The 14,961-nt window shown below is 39.3% G+C and overlaps 2 protein-coding genes across 4 annotated transcripts; one reads left to right on the top strand and one right to left on the bottom strand.

The window, feature by feature from the left end:
* Positions 1-263: 263 nt before the first annotated feature.
* LOC140257335 (liver carboxylesterase-like) lies at positions 264-12,235 on the bottom strand. 3 transcript variants are annotated; one of them, XM_072346569.1, is made up of 14 exons: positions 12,120-12,235; positions 11,216-11,327; positions 9,060-9,264; positions 8,629-8,761; positions 8,234-8,367; positions 7,571-7,724; positions 7,211-7,312; positions 6,341-6,439; positions 5,744-5,884; positions 4,561-4,641; positions 3,528-3,675; positions 2,749-2,898; positions 945-1,017; positions 264-787 (listed from the first exon to the last, which is right to left on the bottom strand). In XM_072346569.1, the coding sequence occupies exons 5-14, from the start codon at positions 8,362-8,364 to the stop codon at positions 598-600; spliced, it is 1,269 nt and encodes a 422-aa protein (XP_072202670.1). In that variant the 5' UTR covers positions 8,365-8,367; positions 8,629-8,761; positions 9,060-9,264; positions 11,216-11,327; positions 12,120-12,235; the 3' UTR covers positions 264-597. The 3 variants fall into 3 exon arrangements, with proteins under 3 accessions (XP_072202670.1, XP_072202671.1, XP_072202668.1); XM_072346570.1 differs by lacking the exon at positions 12,120-12,235 and adding an exon at positions 11,458-11,684; XM_072346567.1 differs by lacking the exons at positions 8,629-8,761; positions 9,060-9,264; positions 12,120-12,235 and adding an exon at positions 11,458-11,684 and having other exon boundaries at positions 303-787.
* CIAO2B (cytosolic iron-sulfur assembly component 2B) lies at positions 12,138-14,051 on the top strand. Its single transcript, XM_072346571.1, has 5 exons — positions 12,138-12,327; positions 12,409-12,486; positions 12,729-12,854; positions 13,289-13,334; positions 13,842-14,051. Exons 1-5 carry the CDS (start codon positions 12,190-12,192, stop codon positions 13,937-13,939), a joined length of 486 nt encoding a protein of 161 aa, XP_072202672.1. The 5' UTR covers positions 12,138-12,189; the 3' UTR covers positions 13,940-14,051.
* The last annotated feature ends 910 nt before the right edge of the window (positions 14,052-14,961 follow it).

Below are 14,961 nucleotides of genomic sequence, written 5' to 3'. Positions count from 1 at the left end.
CAGATAATTTAAGAAGAAAGTAGCTGGATTTAGTAGAGAATGTTTCTCTCCTTTCCTGATATCTACAAGCAATGTGAATTCCAGCACTGCACTACTGCTCCAGACGAGGTACCAAACAGTCAGAAATGTACTACTATCTCAGCTGTGAAACTCACTCACAGTAGAAAACTTTCTTTAAAAATCTCAGAGGACATTTCTGTGTGTGAATCGCACCAAAACCTCTGGAACAGCACTGCTATCTTTGACATGAGAAAGACAGTTTTACTTGCAAATCAGGTCTTTATTGATTTAGCTTGTATTAATACAACATTGCTGCCACATTCTTCAGCAATGGCAAAGCTACAGAAAAGCCTGAGGATCAGACAGATCTGTTAACTGTACTGCAAAGGAAAGGCTTCTGCTGAGGGCATGAACCAAGGGAAAAGCACAAAGTGGAAATCGGTCCACTGCAATAATTACAGCAAATAAGCGTAAATATGAGAACTGCGAAGAAAAGGTGAAATGAAGGGACACGTTATTTTATCCTCCATAAATATTTCAAATAATTCCTTTTGCTATCCTAAATACTATGCCTATGATGTACATTTGGATGGTAAATCATAGCTCTTGATTAACTTTCTTGTTTTCCATTCTTTTTTCAGTTGACTTTTCAAACAACACCTTTTCCCAGAATTCTACCTTCTTTTCCTTCAACTTTCTGGCTTTCCTTTGTTTTAGGTTTATCTCCAAGTATTCTTCATTTAGATTATAGGATGGCCATTCAGGAAGACCTTCCCCATTAGGATTCCTGTAAACAATAAGAAAGTGTGAATACAATCCCCAGTCCTCTGGGGAATTCCATCATTGCAATTAGGAATGAATTAACGATACTACTGACACAGAAGGGAATCACTGGAAACCAGCTACAACATTTTTATAGTAACATATCTCAATATAATTCTCACCCGTTTCGAGCAAAGTTAGCCCAGTACTTCATTAGAGTTCTGCTGAGGTTCTTTTCTTCCTCTGTAGCTTCATCTGAGATATAAAAAATAGCATTTTTGTCTATAAAAGATTTTAGTCTTGATACAACTTCCTGTCTACAACAAAAACACAACACCTGCCATGTCAGCAATCCAGTAATCACTGAGATAAAATTTCAAGACTTCAGAAATCATCAAGAGATTTCATGAACAAGATCAGTATAGTTATCCTACAGGCAGTGGAACTGAGGTGCGAGGCAGTGAAAGGATTTGCCTGTATCCTTCCAGGAAACCACAACCAATAAATAAATAAACAAACCAATGTCTCCTGAGTCCCACTACAGCTGAAGAAACTGTCCACATGGTTTAGTTCCATAGATCTCATCCCAGCTTTGTGGGACTGAAATTCTCTATTCTGGGTGTGATGAAGTAAAGCTTTCTTCATTCTGATACAAGAGGATGGAATTCCATATTCTAGCATTTCAAGAATATTCCCTTAGATGTAGTTACTGGTATGACCACACGTAAATGCACCTCAGCATATTGCACACACAGATAAAAAGAAAATTGGTATGAGAATGCTTTCATTATAAAGTTGTGTAGTCAGAACCGTACAGCATTCTCTAGTTGTTCTCTAAGAGCAGGATATTATAAGTAAAACCTAGATACAAAACATAAGTTAAATCAAAGATTCTAGTAAACAGATTATTTCATGCTTTTTACAACACAACTGTATTGCTCTAAAGTTCACTGGAGTAAGAGGGAATACTTCAGTTTGCATGGACTTTGACACAGACCAGGAACTACTGTGAAAATCAGAAAAAAACTGGGAAAAAGTTCAACTTTATATATTCTAATTCTCATGTTTTTCTTTCAAAATAAGAGCTGTACCCACTCTGCTTAATGAGAAAGAAAAGACTCCTCTCAGAGTATTACTGTTTTAGGCATATGCAAATAGTGGCAAGTGCTGGATTCACAATATTTCTGAGGAGGCAAGCACCTTTCGCTGAACCATTCAGTGATCGGCACATTCATTTCGGCTGTGGCAATAAAGGATTCTGCCTGAAAGAACTGGAGCCCGTGCTTCCAAAATCCTTCAAGAATGCCCCAGCTGTTATGGCAAAGGCAACTTGGCAAGTGTGCTCTGAATTCTTCCTCAATGGACCGGTTCCATTTTTTAAAAAAAGATGACTTATTAACTGAGTCATGGGATGAAACACTTTAGCCTAGTTCTTAGACCTTCATTCTGAAATTAAATCAAGAGAGTTCCAGCTTTGCTCTAATGAACACAAGCTGGAACATTCTGGAAAACAGACTGTAATCCATTCTCTAAGGCCTGAAAGCTAGTCGAGATTTCCCAGAAAAAGGGACACATTACTTGAAATACCTCAAGCAAAGGAGAGAGGGAAATTTTCCTGCTTTCTGAGCACCCCACTTATCTCCCACTAGAGATTTAATCAATCTTTCTCTCAATTTATTTCTCAATCAAACCTCTTGAGGCAAATTCATGAACAGTGTCAGTACAGGGACAGATAACTTGCTACAAAACAGCATTTGCTAAATTGTTGTAGCATATATAACTTCCTTTGCTTCAAAGACAGCATGCTGTATTTGATCTAGAATGAAGAACACAGTAATGCTAAACAAATTCAAACAAGAGAGAAAGATATTTTCATCTCACTGCTATCCTGTGCACCATAACTGGATTAAAATGGAAGTAGCAATACTGAACAATGCCAGTAGTGTGAGAGAAATTTATAAATGAATAATGATGTTTAATACTTACCCCGTAGGCCTATGTCACCTGCTAGATAAGGTCCACCAAAGACAAAGCCAACTTCATCTCCATGATCGGCTTTCACATACTCTGGTTTAGAATCCCGGTATGAAGTGGGACGATGCTGATACTCAAAGAAGTAGGTAGGAGCTCCAGACTCTAGAAGATGTTACAGTTAGAGAGTTGTAGGAGAAGCATGTAAGTATTACCTTTAATATGTACAATGCTTTACAGGAAACTGGGCACATTTCTGAATGCAACACTACTCCCAAATGCATATTTGTATCTTTAATTAAAAATGAAGTATGCATAGTATTAAGACAATGAAAAATTCACCTTGGGAATACTGATAGAAAACAAAATTAAGTAATTTCCCAGTTCTTCATATTTTGGTGTGCCTTGCCTACACTTAGGTGTCATTAAGTTTCCAGACTGCAGAGCTGCTGAATTCCCAAGCAGTAGTGGGCTAATGGGGAAAGTCCAGATTCCTTCAGTTTTTAAGCTTGTATACTTCACATAGCAAACATTTATTTGTGTTATCCTTTTCTTATCTCAGTGTACTGTAACTATAAACCCAAGTGCAAAATACAAGTACAAAAGTAAAGACATCATTTGCTTGATGCAGTCCTGTACATCTAAATCACTCTTCATTCTCAAAGTTCCCAGTTGGAATTTCAATGTTTACTTACACAACAGGATTTGTTTCTATACCATTTAATTCAGCGCGTAGTAAAAAGTTTGAGTGTCCTGTCCTGAGACTGCATTAAAGAGAGTGTTCACTAGCTCACCCCGGTAGTAACTCAGTGTTTTAATGGATGGTATGACAATAAAGACATCCCCCAGCAATTCCAGAAATTGGTCCCGTAGCTCAGCAGGATCATCTGTATTTCCCAGATATTCGTCCATTATCACAGGCAACAATTCTGCTGGTAAATTCTAAACAAATTAAAAAATAATAATAATAATAAAAATAAAGGAGTGTGGGGAGGGGGAAACATGGAAAAACTATCACTTTCAATTAGCAGCTAAAAAGGCCATGTTTTAAACTTCAGAGATTCCACAAAGGTAGAAAAGGATTGCACCCATACTGATGGAAAAGCACGATGGCAAACAAAACTCATTGATGTTTTTTGTGAAAAGCAAAACAAAACAACACAGCATGTCTCAGACAACATTTACAACAGAGTTATATGACCTAAAATTCGGTAGGAATCAAGTAATTTCCAAAAGTTTGGAATTTCACCCATCTTGACAATATCTGGCATCTGTTTTCTTCAGGAGAAAAGAGATGCAAATAACAACCTAGAGTTTTTGAAAGATGTGTGGACTATCAGACTACAGGGCAAGACCATCAGGATCTCTAAACACAGCTTTAGTTGTTAGTGTTACAATTTACTGTTTAAGAGATACATTTCAAAACAAAGAGTGAAAAATATTTTCAGAAACTACTTAAAAAGCTGTATTTAGTTTACTGAAAAACCCTGCCTTGAAATCAATTGCCACAAAACTTAATATCAAATACTGTAAGGGCACCATTACAGTAATCCTACAAATACATAATACAAAAGTACTGGTTCAGATTTCTTGAAGGAAAAATGTATTTCCCAGAATCCAGGCCTGACTCAACCCTATTTCTGATTAGTTCTGTACACTGTAGTCCTCCTAGCTTTGCTTTGCTGGGATTCTCCTCAAACTGTAACGGTACCTTGAGCCTTAGCAACACGTTGTGCAAGCAAAAATTAGAGAACACTAACAGAAATCTGGTGTATGCACCAAAAAGAGGTTTTACTTCTTAAATTAGATTAGTACAACAATTCTTACCATCATTGGTAGTAGAAACTCTAAAGCTGAAGTGATTGATTTTTTATCGCCCACATCCCTAAAAGCTGGTATTGTTGATGTCTGCACAGAAAATAAAGAAAATGTTGCTAGAGCCATTTAACTTCTGCAAAGCTTTCATATTTTAACAACTTCATTCTGCTTTATTACTGATTGTATTTATTTCTGAAGCATCATATCACACGCGAAAATGTAGGATAATGCAGCAACTGTCTTCGAGAGCTTGTATTTACTGCAGCATATGTTTCATTCATGAATGTTACTACATCAGCCATTCTATGTACTTTATCCTTAAGTCGACACACACTGTTCAGAGATTTCTAAGACTAGGGAGCATTTGGGCAAAATTTAAGCAACAAACTTGTTGTGTCTCAGAGGCATATTTTCCCTCAGGTAGGAGAGATCCTGTTTGGATCACTGGCAGCCCCTCTCCCAGAGACTCATGAATACTACGTAAATTCAGAACAAATGCTTTGTATTACAAAGCTAAGCATGAATACTTATAAAATAAAGAGGATAAGAAAGACAGGATCAATCCACCCCCTATATTTTGCTGTGCTATATAGCAACTGTTCTCTTGAGGTTACCCATAGAATTCACATGTGAATTTATGCACTGAGTGCAAGTGGGATACCTGCATTAACCCTGTACTCCACTCCATCTGAGATTTTTAACCAACAGCTCTTACTGCATGATAACAACAAATACAGGGGCAACAACACAAACAGCAGTCATCAGAGCATACAACACAAGAGGTAAGCTGCTTACAGTGATCACTGTACCATTTTCAAATGTTCAGTGTATTGATCCTGAATATTGTGGTAACATCTGTGTATTTGCTGTGAGGGAAAGGATTATTTTTATCTTGCAGAGTAATAAGCTTATGACTGCATCATTATTTTTCACTTTCTCTGCCTGGATAAGGCATTAAACTTAATACTGACAGTTCAGCATGCAGGATGGAGCCTGTCTTACTGATTTGTGACCAGCTGGTTCTGGGTCTCTACCAAATCACAATGAAAGCAATATTTGCTTTGTACATGTTCTTAACAGTGCATATGTAAAAAGTGTCCTACAAGCAAAGACCTCACCTGCACTTCTCAGAATCACCTGCATTATTTAATACCAACATTCCAAAAAAAATGAAGAACAAATGTTAAATTACAGATATAATATTCCAGCCAAATTCATTATTGGTGACTCCTATCATAAGCGGGACAGTGTTAAATTCTTTTCCAGCCAATATCTCTTCAGGTGACTTATGAAGAAATACTCCATCCAAAACGAAGGGTAGAAGTGGGATTTCCTGAGGGAGCAGAAAAAACATCAAATTACTTGTTAATTGTATTTTCCCTTTTTCCTTCAAATCACACACTAAAACATCCACATTTAGTGTTCCAGGTGCAAAAAAGGGCTTTAGGAAATCTGGGTACCTATGGCCACTGTAACACACAGTTAGAGTTTTCCACAACAGTATGAAATGCCAGCCCAGTTGGGGTATGTTAAGATATAATTTAATGGTTTCCTGATCCTGTACTGTTTGCAACTGACATTCAGATATATTTACGTTTTACAGTTACTGTGACACTTCACTAAAAACAGTCTTAACTAAAGAAAATGTCTGTGAGATAATTTGAATATTTGGGTGGACTTTGACAAAAAATCGAAGTAATTCACTTTGGAACAGGTCAGTCATTAACTCTGGTCAGATGCTGATCTGAAGTTTTGCAAGTGTACCATTACTAAGCAAAGTTTCACTCACCTTATTGTTAGAGACTATATCCATTGCTTCCTGGTTCCTCAAGCAGTTTACTAGTGAGAGTGAACTGCTAGTCCCACACTTAAATATACTGGCAATTTTCTGAAAATTGTTAACAAAGACAAGAACTGTAAGCTATGAGTTAGTCTTTAAGGAATTTACATCTTCAATACTTTATTTTACTAGAGATTCTACAGTTAGATCATTAAGACAAATAATTCTTTTGCACTTCTCTTTTGTGCTGTATTTCTGTTCACCGTTATACAACAAATCATGCCATAGAGATAATATGAAATTGAAACAAAAATCAAGAAAGACAAGGAAATTTGGAGAATCAGCTTGTGAGTTTCAAATAATTACTGCCTACAGCTTCAGGAAGAGAAGCAGAAAGGTACTTTCATTTCAAGGCATTTTGTTTGTTCTGTTTTGTTTGCTTTTACTTCAAATTAAGCCTCTCCACAAAATACCGTAGCTGAATAAAAACTGACTGCTTCTTCTGGATTCCAATTAATCTTTCCATAACACATTCAACCATTATTGTGTAAGTGACAGCGTGCGTGAAATTGGACATACACCCAGCTAGGCATGTGTGTAATTGAAAATGCTTAAATCTACCTGCAAACATCATAATCTCACAAGTGTATAACCTATTTCCAACATCAAATGAGCATGGCAAGATTGGAAATATATAAACTGTCTGAATTAAAATCTTACTTAGTGCTAATCTACTTATCTATACGTATGCCTTGAAAATAACTCTAATCAACTTGTTTGCATAATATGCAATCAGATTTTCCTCTTCTTTTAACCAAATAATCAGATATTAGGAATACTTTTCATTATAGAAGCTTTAAAATGCAAAAATGATCCTACCTTGAGATCTGCTGAAATAAGTGAGTCTTTATTAGAAGGAATTAGAACTCCACTCTCTAATATTGCTCTGTGAAAGAGACCCTTAGACAAAGTAGATAAAACCTGCCAGAAAGGGAGGAACAGAAAGCATTTATTCTACATCACAGGCCTTACTCTATAACAATTTACTCAACTAGACTGCTGCATTCAGTGGGGAAATACACATTTTTGTACCCTCTCAGGGAAAGTGGTCAGACTTGCTAAGAACAAAGTGCCTTTAATCTTCTTTTAAAAAACTGGACTAAGCATTAAGTGCTACACTAATTCAGTTCACTTCTGAACATTTTAAAAGACATTTTAATGAATCTATTGCATGCTTACTTGTGCAAAAACACTGCAAGATCCCGCAGATACACCAAAGAGTGTGACTGATCCTGGATCCCCACCAAAGTGTTCAATATTTTCCTGGATCCAACGAAGAGCTTCTACTTGATCCAAAAATGCCCAGTTCCCACGAGCATGTTCATCACCAGTACTGCAAGAAAAGCAGTATAACGGAACATCTCAGGAAGAGTAATACTTCTTATACCAGAATAAAATTAATCCTACCAATTTACAGTTTGTGCAGTTTGGCCAAGGAAAGATCTGCACAGCCTACCATCAAAAGACCTTCACACATCTAAGTCACATCTAAGACCCATGTTTGTTCATTCATACATAGATGGATTCCTCGCCTTTTCAGGATATGAATTTTTGCTTTACACACCACTGGATGAAGGAAATGGCAAGAAGGAACACCCTACAGACACTCAAATAAGCTCAACTATGACTTTATACTAGGCTATAATGAAATGGCAATACAAACAGAATTTAAGGACCAGATTCTTAGTGTTCTCATATCTTAATGTCAGACAACTACACACATTTGAATCACCGTACCAGTGAGAAACTGGTGTAGAAATTCAGCTGATTTAGAAAACAAAACCACTTATGCCTTAAGCAAGATAGAAGGTATCTAGTAAAAAGTGAAATGGGTCACCTTACTTGAAAAATCCAAGGAGTCCAAGTCTGTACTGAATTATTACTACCACGACATTCTCATAGGCTGACAGTGCTGAACCATCATACCTAGAAGCACCGCCAAATACAAAGTTGCCTCCATGGATCCACACCATTACCTTTGAGAAAAAAAAAAGGTAAGACATACATTACACATTGGTTGGCAGGTTTCATTTGAAAACAGAAGACAACAGAGAATTATTAACTTCAAACCACTGAAAGTACATGGGAGCTTCATTTCATGTTGATGGACTATGAATTTTGCATAAAATTAGTCTTGCTTATGCAGGACAACATTTTCAAAAGCAATTAAGTGGCTTAGGAGTCATGATTAGATACAGACCTTGTAGAACACAAGGTTTCACAGTGGGTTTACATACTGGTAATTTGCTCTTCTTGTCTGCAGGGCTATAAACATTTAGATACAAGCAGTCTTCAGAAGTTCGGAATTGAATGTGTTTTTCTTTAAAATTTTTTTCAGCTTTTTTCAGCAAGGCCAGATCTTGAGGACATCTTCACAAAAGAAAGAAAGAATCTGTAATTATTAGTAATAAAACTGAAATATCAACTATGTTCCAAGAATAGACAAAACACATTTCTTTTATCAGACTGAATTTCCACTTGGCATTTGAACTGTCTGTTACCTACAGGAATCCTTATGTTTCCTAATCCCACAGTTCTTATTAAAAATCCCACCACCAGTCAATGCAAGCACCTTACTAACAATCCTACCTCTGAACACTAACAAATATTACAGTACTGACAAACATGAGCAAGTACAATAAACACAAGTTAAATGAACAGCTCTCACAGCGGTGGGTAAGAAGTTGCATCTTTCAGACCATCCCAGGGGTCAGGTGGTTCAGGTGGGGAAAACCTCAAAGATCCAACAGGTGCTTTTGCAAAAGGAATCCCAAGGAAAACGTTTACAAGTCTGTCTGTTCCCTTCACATTTACTTGTTTTCCTCTGAGCCGTCCATGTGCAATAGTCACTTCTGGTGCAGCAGCCTTCTGTCCTAAATTGCACATAAGCCAGAAGAATTAATTTGCATTTTCATAATTATCAGAAATTTTTCACTGAGGCTTTTTTTAGGGAACAATTAATTTTGAAGATTTCAGCTTGTTCAATTTTGTTTTCATTTTACTTATGTGCAGTGACACTCCCCTCACCCAAAACTTCCATAGCTGGCTCTGTTTATGACAGCTGGAGCTCAGTAAGACACAGTTTACATGCTGTGCAAAATCACAAATCTTAGAAGCTATTTCAGAACAAACAATAACTGACAAAATCATCAACATTTTTAAATTCACCATTCAACAAAACAATATCCTTTTAATAACAACAAGCCCTTTTATTATTTTCACAAAAACATCTCAAAATGGTTTCATTCCAAAAAAACAAAACAAAAAGTCACTTTTGCACTGAGCTTATTAGGATCCTTTTGCAGATTGCTAATACAAATTAGGGGAGAAGTACTGCCTTTGGAAACTACTACCCTGTAATTTATTAGTGCAGTTGCTTCCCCATCAGCAGTTAATAAAATAAAAAATCCAAATCAAAAGACTTTGCATCTCACCTTCTGTTCCACAAATGATGAATGTTATACCACAAACCAAGATATAAAGCAAAGAAATCTGGGTTTGAGGAGACATTTTTTTTCCAAGTTGGATTCCAGGTTATTTTCTGTTCTTTATGCGGAAGACACTGGTACAAAGGTCTCTGCTGACTGTGCTCTTAGTAGGGAGCACAGCTAAATTCCCTTCTGAAAATGCACTGCATTAAGCACGATCAGAGCTGTTACTGAAATGGAGTACAAATACAATCCCTTAGTGTAACACACCTAATCATTACCTGATCCCAATGATGGATGATTTGGCTTCACGTCAACTGTGAACAATGAAAGGTCTTATTCTCGTTAATCCGTTTTTAATTCTACAACCCTATGCACACCTCGATTCCCTCTTAAGTATTTACTGTTTCATGTTTTGAATAATATCAGTGCTACAAAGCAGTGAAATTTCAAAGAGTTTCAGAGCTACTGACTTACAATTCCTGTAAACGAACACAACATGTTTGCAGATTACAAATAACTAGGAAGAAAGGAAGAAAGGAAAAAAGAAAAAAGCTTAGCTATTGCAAAGGTTTAATGAACGCTAGCATATCTGCACCACAATTAGCATGGTACATGTGCTTTTCTGCAAGAACTGGCCTCCAGCTTCCAAAGTAGTTTCTTAACACTTCTGCATATTTAAATTAAATGAGATATTAAAACTGAGGATCAGATTATAGCATTTTTTCTGTGACTGTGCAAGGCAACAGAGCAGCCTCAGTGGAGGTCAGAAAGCAAGGCCAGCACCTTATGGTATCTGTATTTCCCTCAAAAAACAAGGAAAGGACCATGACTTCTCTACAAAACAGGTTCCTGTGGTGGAAATAGGCTGGTTATCCAATGGGCAGTTTTCCCCTGTTGGCTGAGAAATCTTAAACAATTCTGTAATTCATAGGAGCATGACAACACTCAAAGCAAGTAACTGGCCTTAAACAGATAAGCCTCAAGGTCTTCTTCAAAGTTGAATCTATAAGTTTAGCCTGCTCCAATAGCTTCCAGTTCTCATTACATAATGATCTGTATTTCTCCACCTTTGATTCACGTTACATCTCTCAGATGAATGACGTCATCAGCACTCAGTTGCACAGCATACTGCTCCAAGGTCTTCTGCACTGCTTTCACTTCATTCACCTCCAGCATGAAGACACGTAAAGCCTGCAAAGCCATCTTTTCCACCACAAATGGGTGATACATCATGCAAGTTCACCCTGTCTTGAAATACAGAGATTTGTCAGTCGGTTCTTCTTTAGATGCTTTTTCACCATAAAGAGTTTCTCCTCAAAATACCAAAACAGGAAGCAAGACCTATCAGCTCAAATGAGCTCTGGGCTATCCCACATTAACAGCCCTTGCTCACCTCAGCAGCTTGAGACATCACCTCCTTATCCTTTCTCTCCCTCTTCTCAGTGAACAAAATCAATATCAGGTGTATTAGCAAGCAGACAGATTGCTACTTAATTTTTAGTGACCTAAAAGGAAAAAAACAAACACTTTTATTACAGTGCTCCGAATTGAAAGAACCGTTAATCGCAGCAACAACACCAGCACAGAAAGCGCACACGCTCTGAAGCTGCCGTTCCATTCAGAGCCAACCCTTACAAGGCACACGCGAAGTTCCTGGTGCACAACCCGCAGCAGCGACAGGGATCAAACGCCTGCCCCGTGCGCGGGGACAGCTGCCCCGGGGCTGCTGACACCAGCTTCTGCCGCGAGTAACACAGCAGTAAAGCTGTTATTCCTGCCGGCTGTCAGTAGGGCGGCTCGGGAAACCGGACGTGTTTCATTTCTGTGCCTCGGGGCAGCCAGCAAGCTGCCAGGAGAGCGACAGCAGCAAAAAACGATCGTGTTGGGTTTTTTTGTGTGTGGGGGGGTGTTTTTGTTTGTTTGTTTGTTTTTTGGTTTTTTTGTGTGATAAGAAATAGATGGCCAAGAAGCTGAAGTAAGATACAGCGTATTTACACAGCAGTCAATGCCTAACTCCCATGACGAAGGGGTGAATGACGCCGCGCCGTAAACCATCGCTACAGCCCCGATCGCTCCACTTATTGTAACAACGCGACTTTCTTACGTGCAGTTTGCTTTTCGAATTAACTCAAAGATTAAAGACATCGCTTTAAGCAAAACGTTTTTAACATGCAGCCCACCCCCCCCGCCCAGTTCCTCTCCCCGCCGGCCTCAGCCGTGCCGACGACACGCCACCCCTCTGCACGGCTGCGCGCTGCGCGCTGTTCCACCGCTCGCCCACAGGGGGGCACTCTCACACAAGCGGTGCCCACGCGGTGCGGCGGTGAATCGCGTCCGGTCTCCTTCCGCCCCGCCGGCAGCGCAGCCATGGTGGGTCCGGGCGGCGGCGCGCCGCTGGAGAACGCCAATCCGCTCGTCTACCGCCGCTCGGGGGAGCGGCCCGTGACGGCGCGGGAGGAGGACGACGAGCTGCCCGACTCTATCGACGACCGGGAGATCTTCGATATCCTGCCTGGAGGGCGGGGATGGGGGTGGGCGGGACGCGGGGAGGGCGGCCCTCATCCCGCTTTCCTTAACGCGGCACATCTCATCCGCTCCATTAACGACCCCGAGCATCCCCTGACCCTGGAGGAGCTGAATGTCGTCGAGCAAGTTCGAGTTAAAGTGAGACTGTCTTGTTTTTGTTGTTGATTTTTTTTCCTCCTTGTTTTCTCGTTACATTGTTTTTGTATTATTATTTATTTTTTAAACATGAAAAGAAGCGTTATGTCAATTGACTGCATTTAAACATAGCGTTTGAAGCCCTCAGCAAAGATGAAGCTCCCAGCAGCGCAGTGCATCGAACACTGCAGGCAGGGAGTAGAAGCCCGTGGGTTCTGCCCACATGCCTGTTTGTTTCCCAACAGGTGAACGATGCTGAGAGCACCGTGGTGGTGGAGTTCACACCCACGATCCCGCACTGCAGCATGGCAACGCTAATCGGCCTGTCCATAAAGGTGAAACTGATCAGATCGCTGCCCGAGAGGTTTAAGGTGAGTGGTACAATCACTCTGGAAAGCAGAAGAGACAGGCGGTGTTCAGAAAGCAGCTAAATTAGAGTATGAAGCCACTAGAACCTTTTGTTCCATGTTGTGGAGGAGGGAAACACTCCAGGACAGGGAACGGACTAAACTAACAGATTGGTGCAGAGCTGCAGTTCTGTGCTCACAGCATCACAGTGAGTGGGGCTGTGGTGTGAAGCCATGAGGGCACAGAAGATGGCAGTGCTTCACCTCCCTGCCTGCAGGAGGTTACTCAGGTGGGAGTGCAGTGTTCTTTTGGACTTGGATTTATTCTCGGTACAGTAGCTGGCTGTGTCAGGAATGTCTTTCATTATTGCTTTGTTTTGCTGTTTTCTTAATTAAATACTTTGAGCTTCCAGTGTTTTGTTGACTTGTCTCCTTTTTCTTTCTCCATGCTTTCTAAGATGGATGTTCACATAACACCAGGAACACATGCCTCTGAACACGCAGGTAAGTGTTTTATTGCTCTGTTGTATGGTTTTCTTTTATTAATCTAAAAATTAGAGAAAGGATAGATTCCTCCACCTGCAGATCAGCTGTTTAGCATCTGTATGCAAACCAGCCCCTTCTAGGAGATGTTACAGAATGGGAATTTGTAATAACAAAACTTAGAAGTGTGTAGTGTCTCAGTTTAAATGTTTCCTTGGATAGCTTGTGCTGTCAAGTCATCATTGATTTACCTGGAAGGCACAGAAAGAGGGGGGAGGGCTGGAGCTAAATTTCCTGTCCTGTTACACGCACAGCTTCCTGCTGCTGAATCATAAATAACTTTCTGGTTTGAGATCTGGTACAGTGCTGTCATTGACTTTAGGCCACAGCTTTGTGGTGTAGTTAGTATCTGTGGTGTTACTGTAGCTCAGTATCACAGCAACGCTGAGACTATTAGTAAAGTGCTTCTAAAAAGACCTCTTCAACCAATATTTTGACCAGTTCCTTGTGGTATTTCTTTTTGTGCAGTTAATAAGCAACTTGCTGATAAAGAACGTGTAGCAGCTGCTTTGGAGAACTCTCACTTATTGGAAGTGGTGAATCAGTGCTTGTCTGCACGATCATAATTGCCTGATCAGGAAACCATCGGTATTCTGCTGTATTATTTTTGTATGTGAGTGGTGTTGCTGGTGTTACATGCATCTATGAGCAAAATAAAACTACCTTAAAGAAGCATTCCATTACTTCTTCAAAACAAATTAAAGTAGTATGGAGAAAATTAGCTTGCTGGTATCTATAAAGCTATAATGTAAACTGGCTTTTTCTGTTCGTTAATAATTGCACTGGTGGGGTTTTTATCTGAACTTTTAAAAAATATTTGGTTGAACTTGTTTTTAAACAGGTTTCTTACAATCTAAAGACTAGTTATAAGCTGCATTTTGGAAGTGGATTTTGCACATTGGGTTTCACAAGTATACCAAGCTAAGCAGCAGTTAAAATCTTTATACTCATGATTATTTTGGACTTAGATTTTCCTTTAAGCACCAAGATTTTTACAAATTCCTGTGCCAACATTTGCAGCAATAAATGTAAACCATTTTCTATCATCTAACTTCATTATTATTATTATTATTATGTTAATCTAAGTAGCCAAATATGGGGATCTCTTTAGATATGTATAAAATGTGACTTGCTTTTCCTTACTCATCACTTGTAGTATCAGCTTTGAGGAGTTTTTGTTTCTTTGTTTTTTGTTTTCCCTCCTCCTTCCTGTATGGGGCTCCCTCAGCCTGAGCACTTGCTGAATGCTAATGTTCTGCCTCTTTCAGCAAAATTGTTCCACTGCTCAGCTTTAATGATCAGTAGCTGGGGTGTGCTATATGAAGAGTAAGTGGGGAAAGAAAACATTAGTTTGTTGGAGGTATTTCTTCACAGACTGAAGAATGCTCCCCCCTCCAAAAAAAAGCCCCCTAAATTTAGCCTCTCCAATGCTTTGTAACAGGACACATTCCATCAGAAAATATGACCCTTTAGAACAACTGCATGGAATACAGTCTCATTCAAGTCCAGGAGAAATGCCAGAAGCAGACATCTGTTTCACCCTCCTGGGCTCTGGGCAGAGTCCTCCAGGAGTGGCTGGATGGCATTC

Source organism: Excalfactoria chinensis, chromosome 11 (assembly GCF_039878825.1).
Source record: "Excalfactoria chinensis isolate bCotChi1 chromosome 11, bCotChi1.hap2, whole genome shotgun sequence".
In the NCBI taxonomy this organism is placed as follows: Eukaryota; Metazoa; Chordata; class Aves; order Galliformes; family Phasianidae; genus Excalfactoria; species Excalfactoria chinensis.
This window is presented reverse-complemented; position numbering and strand designations above follow the sequence as displayed.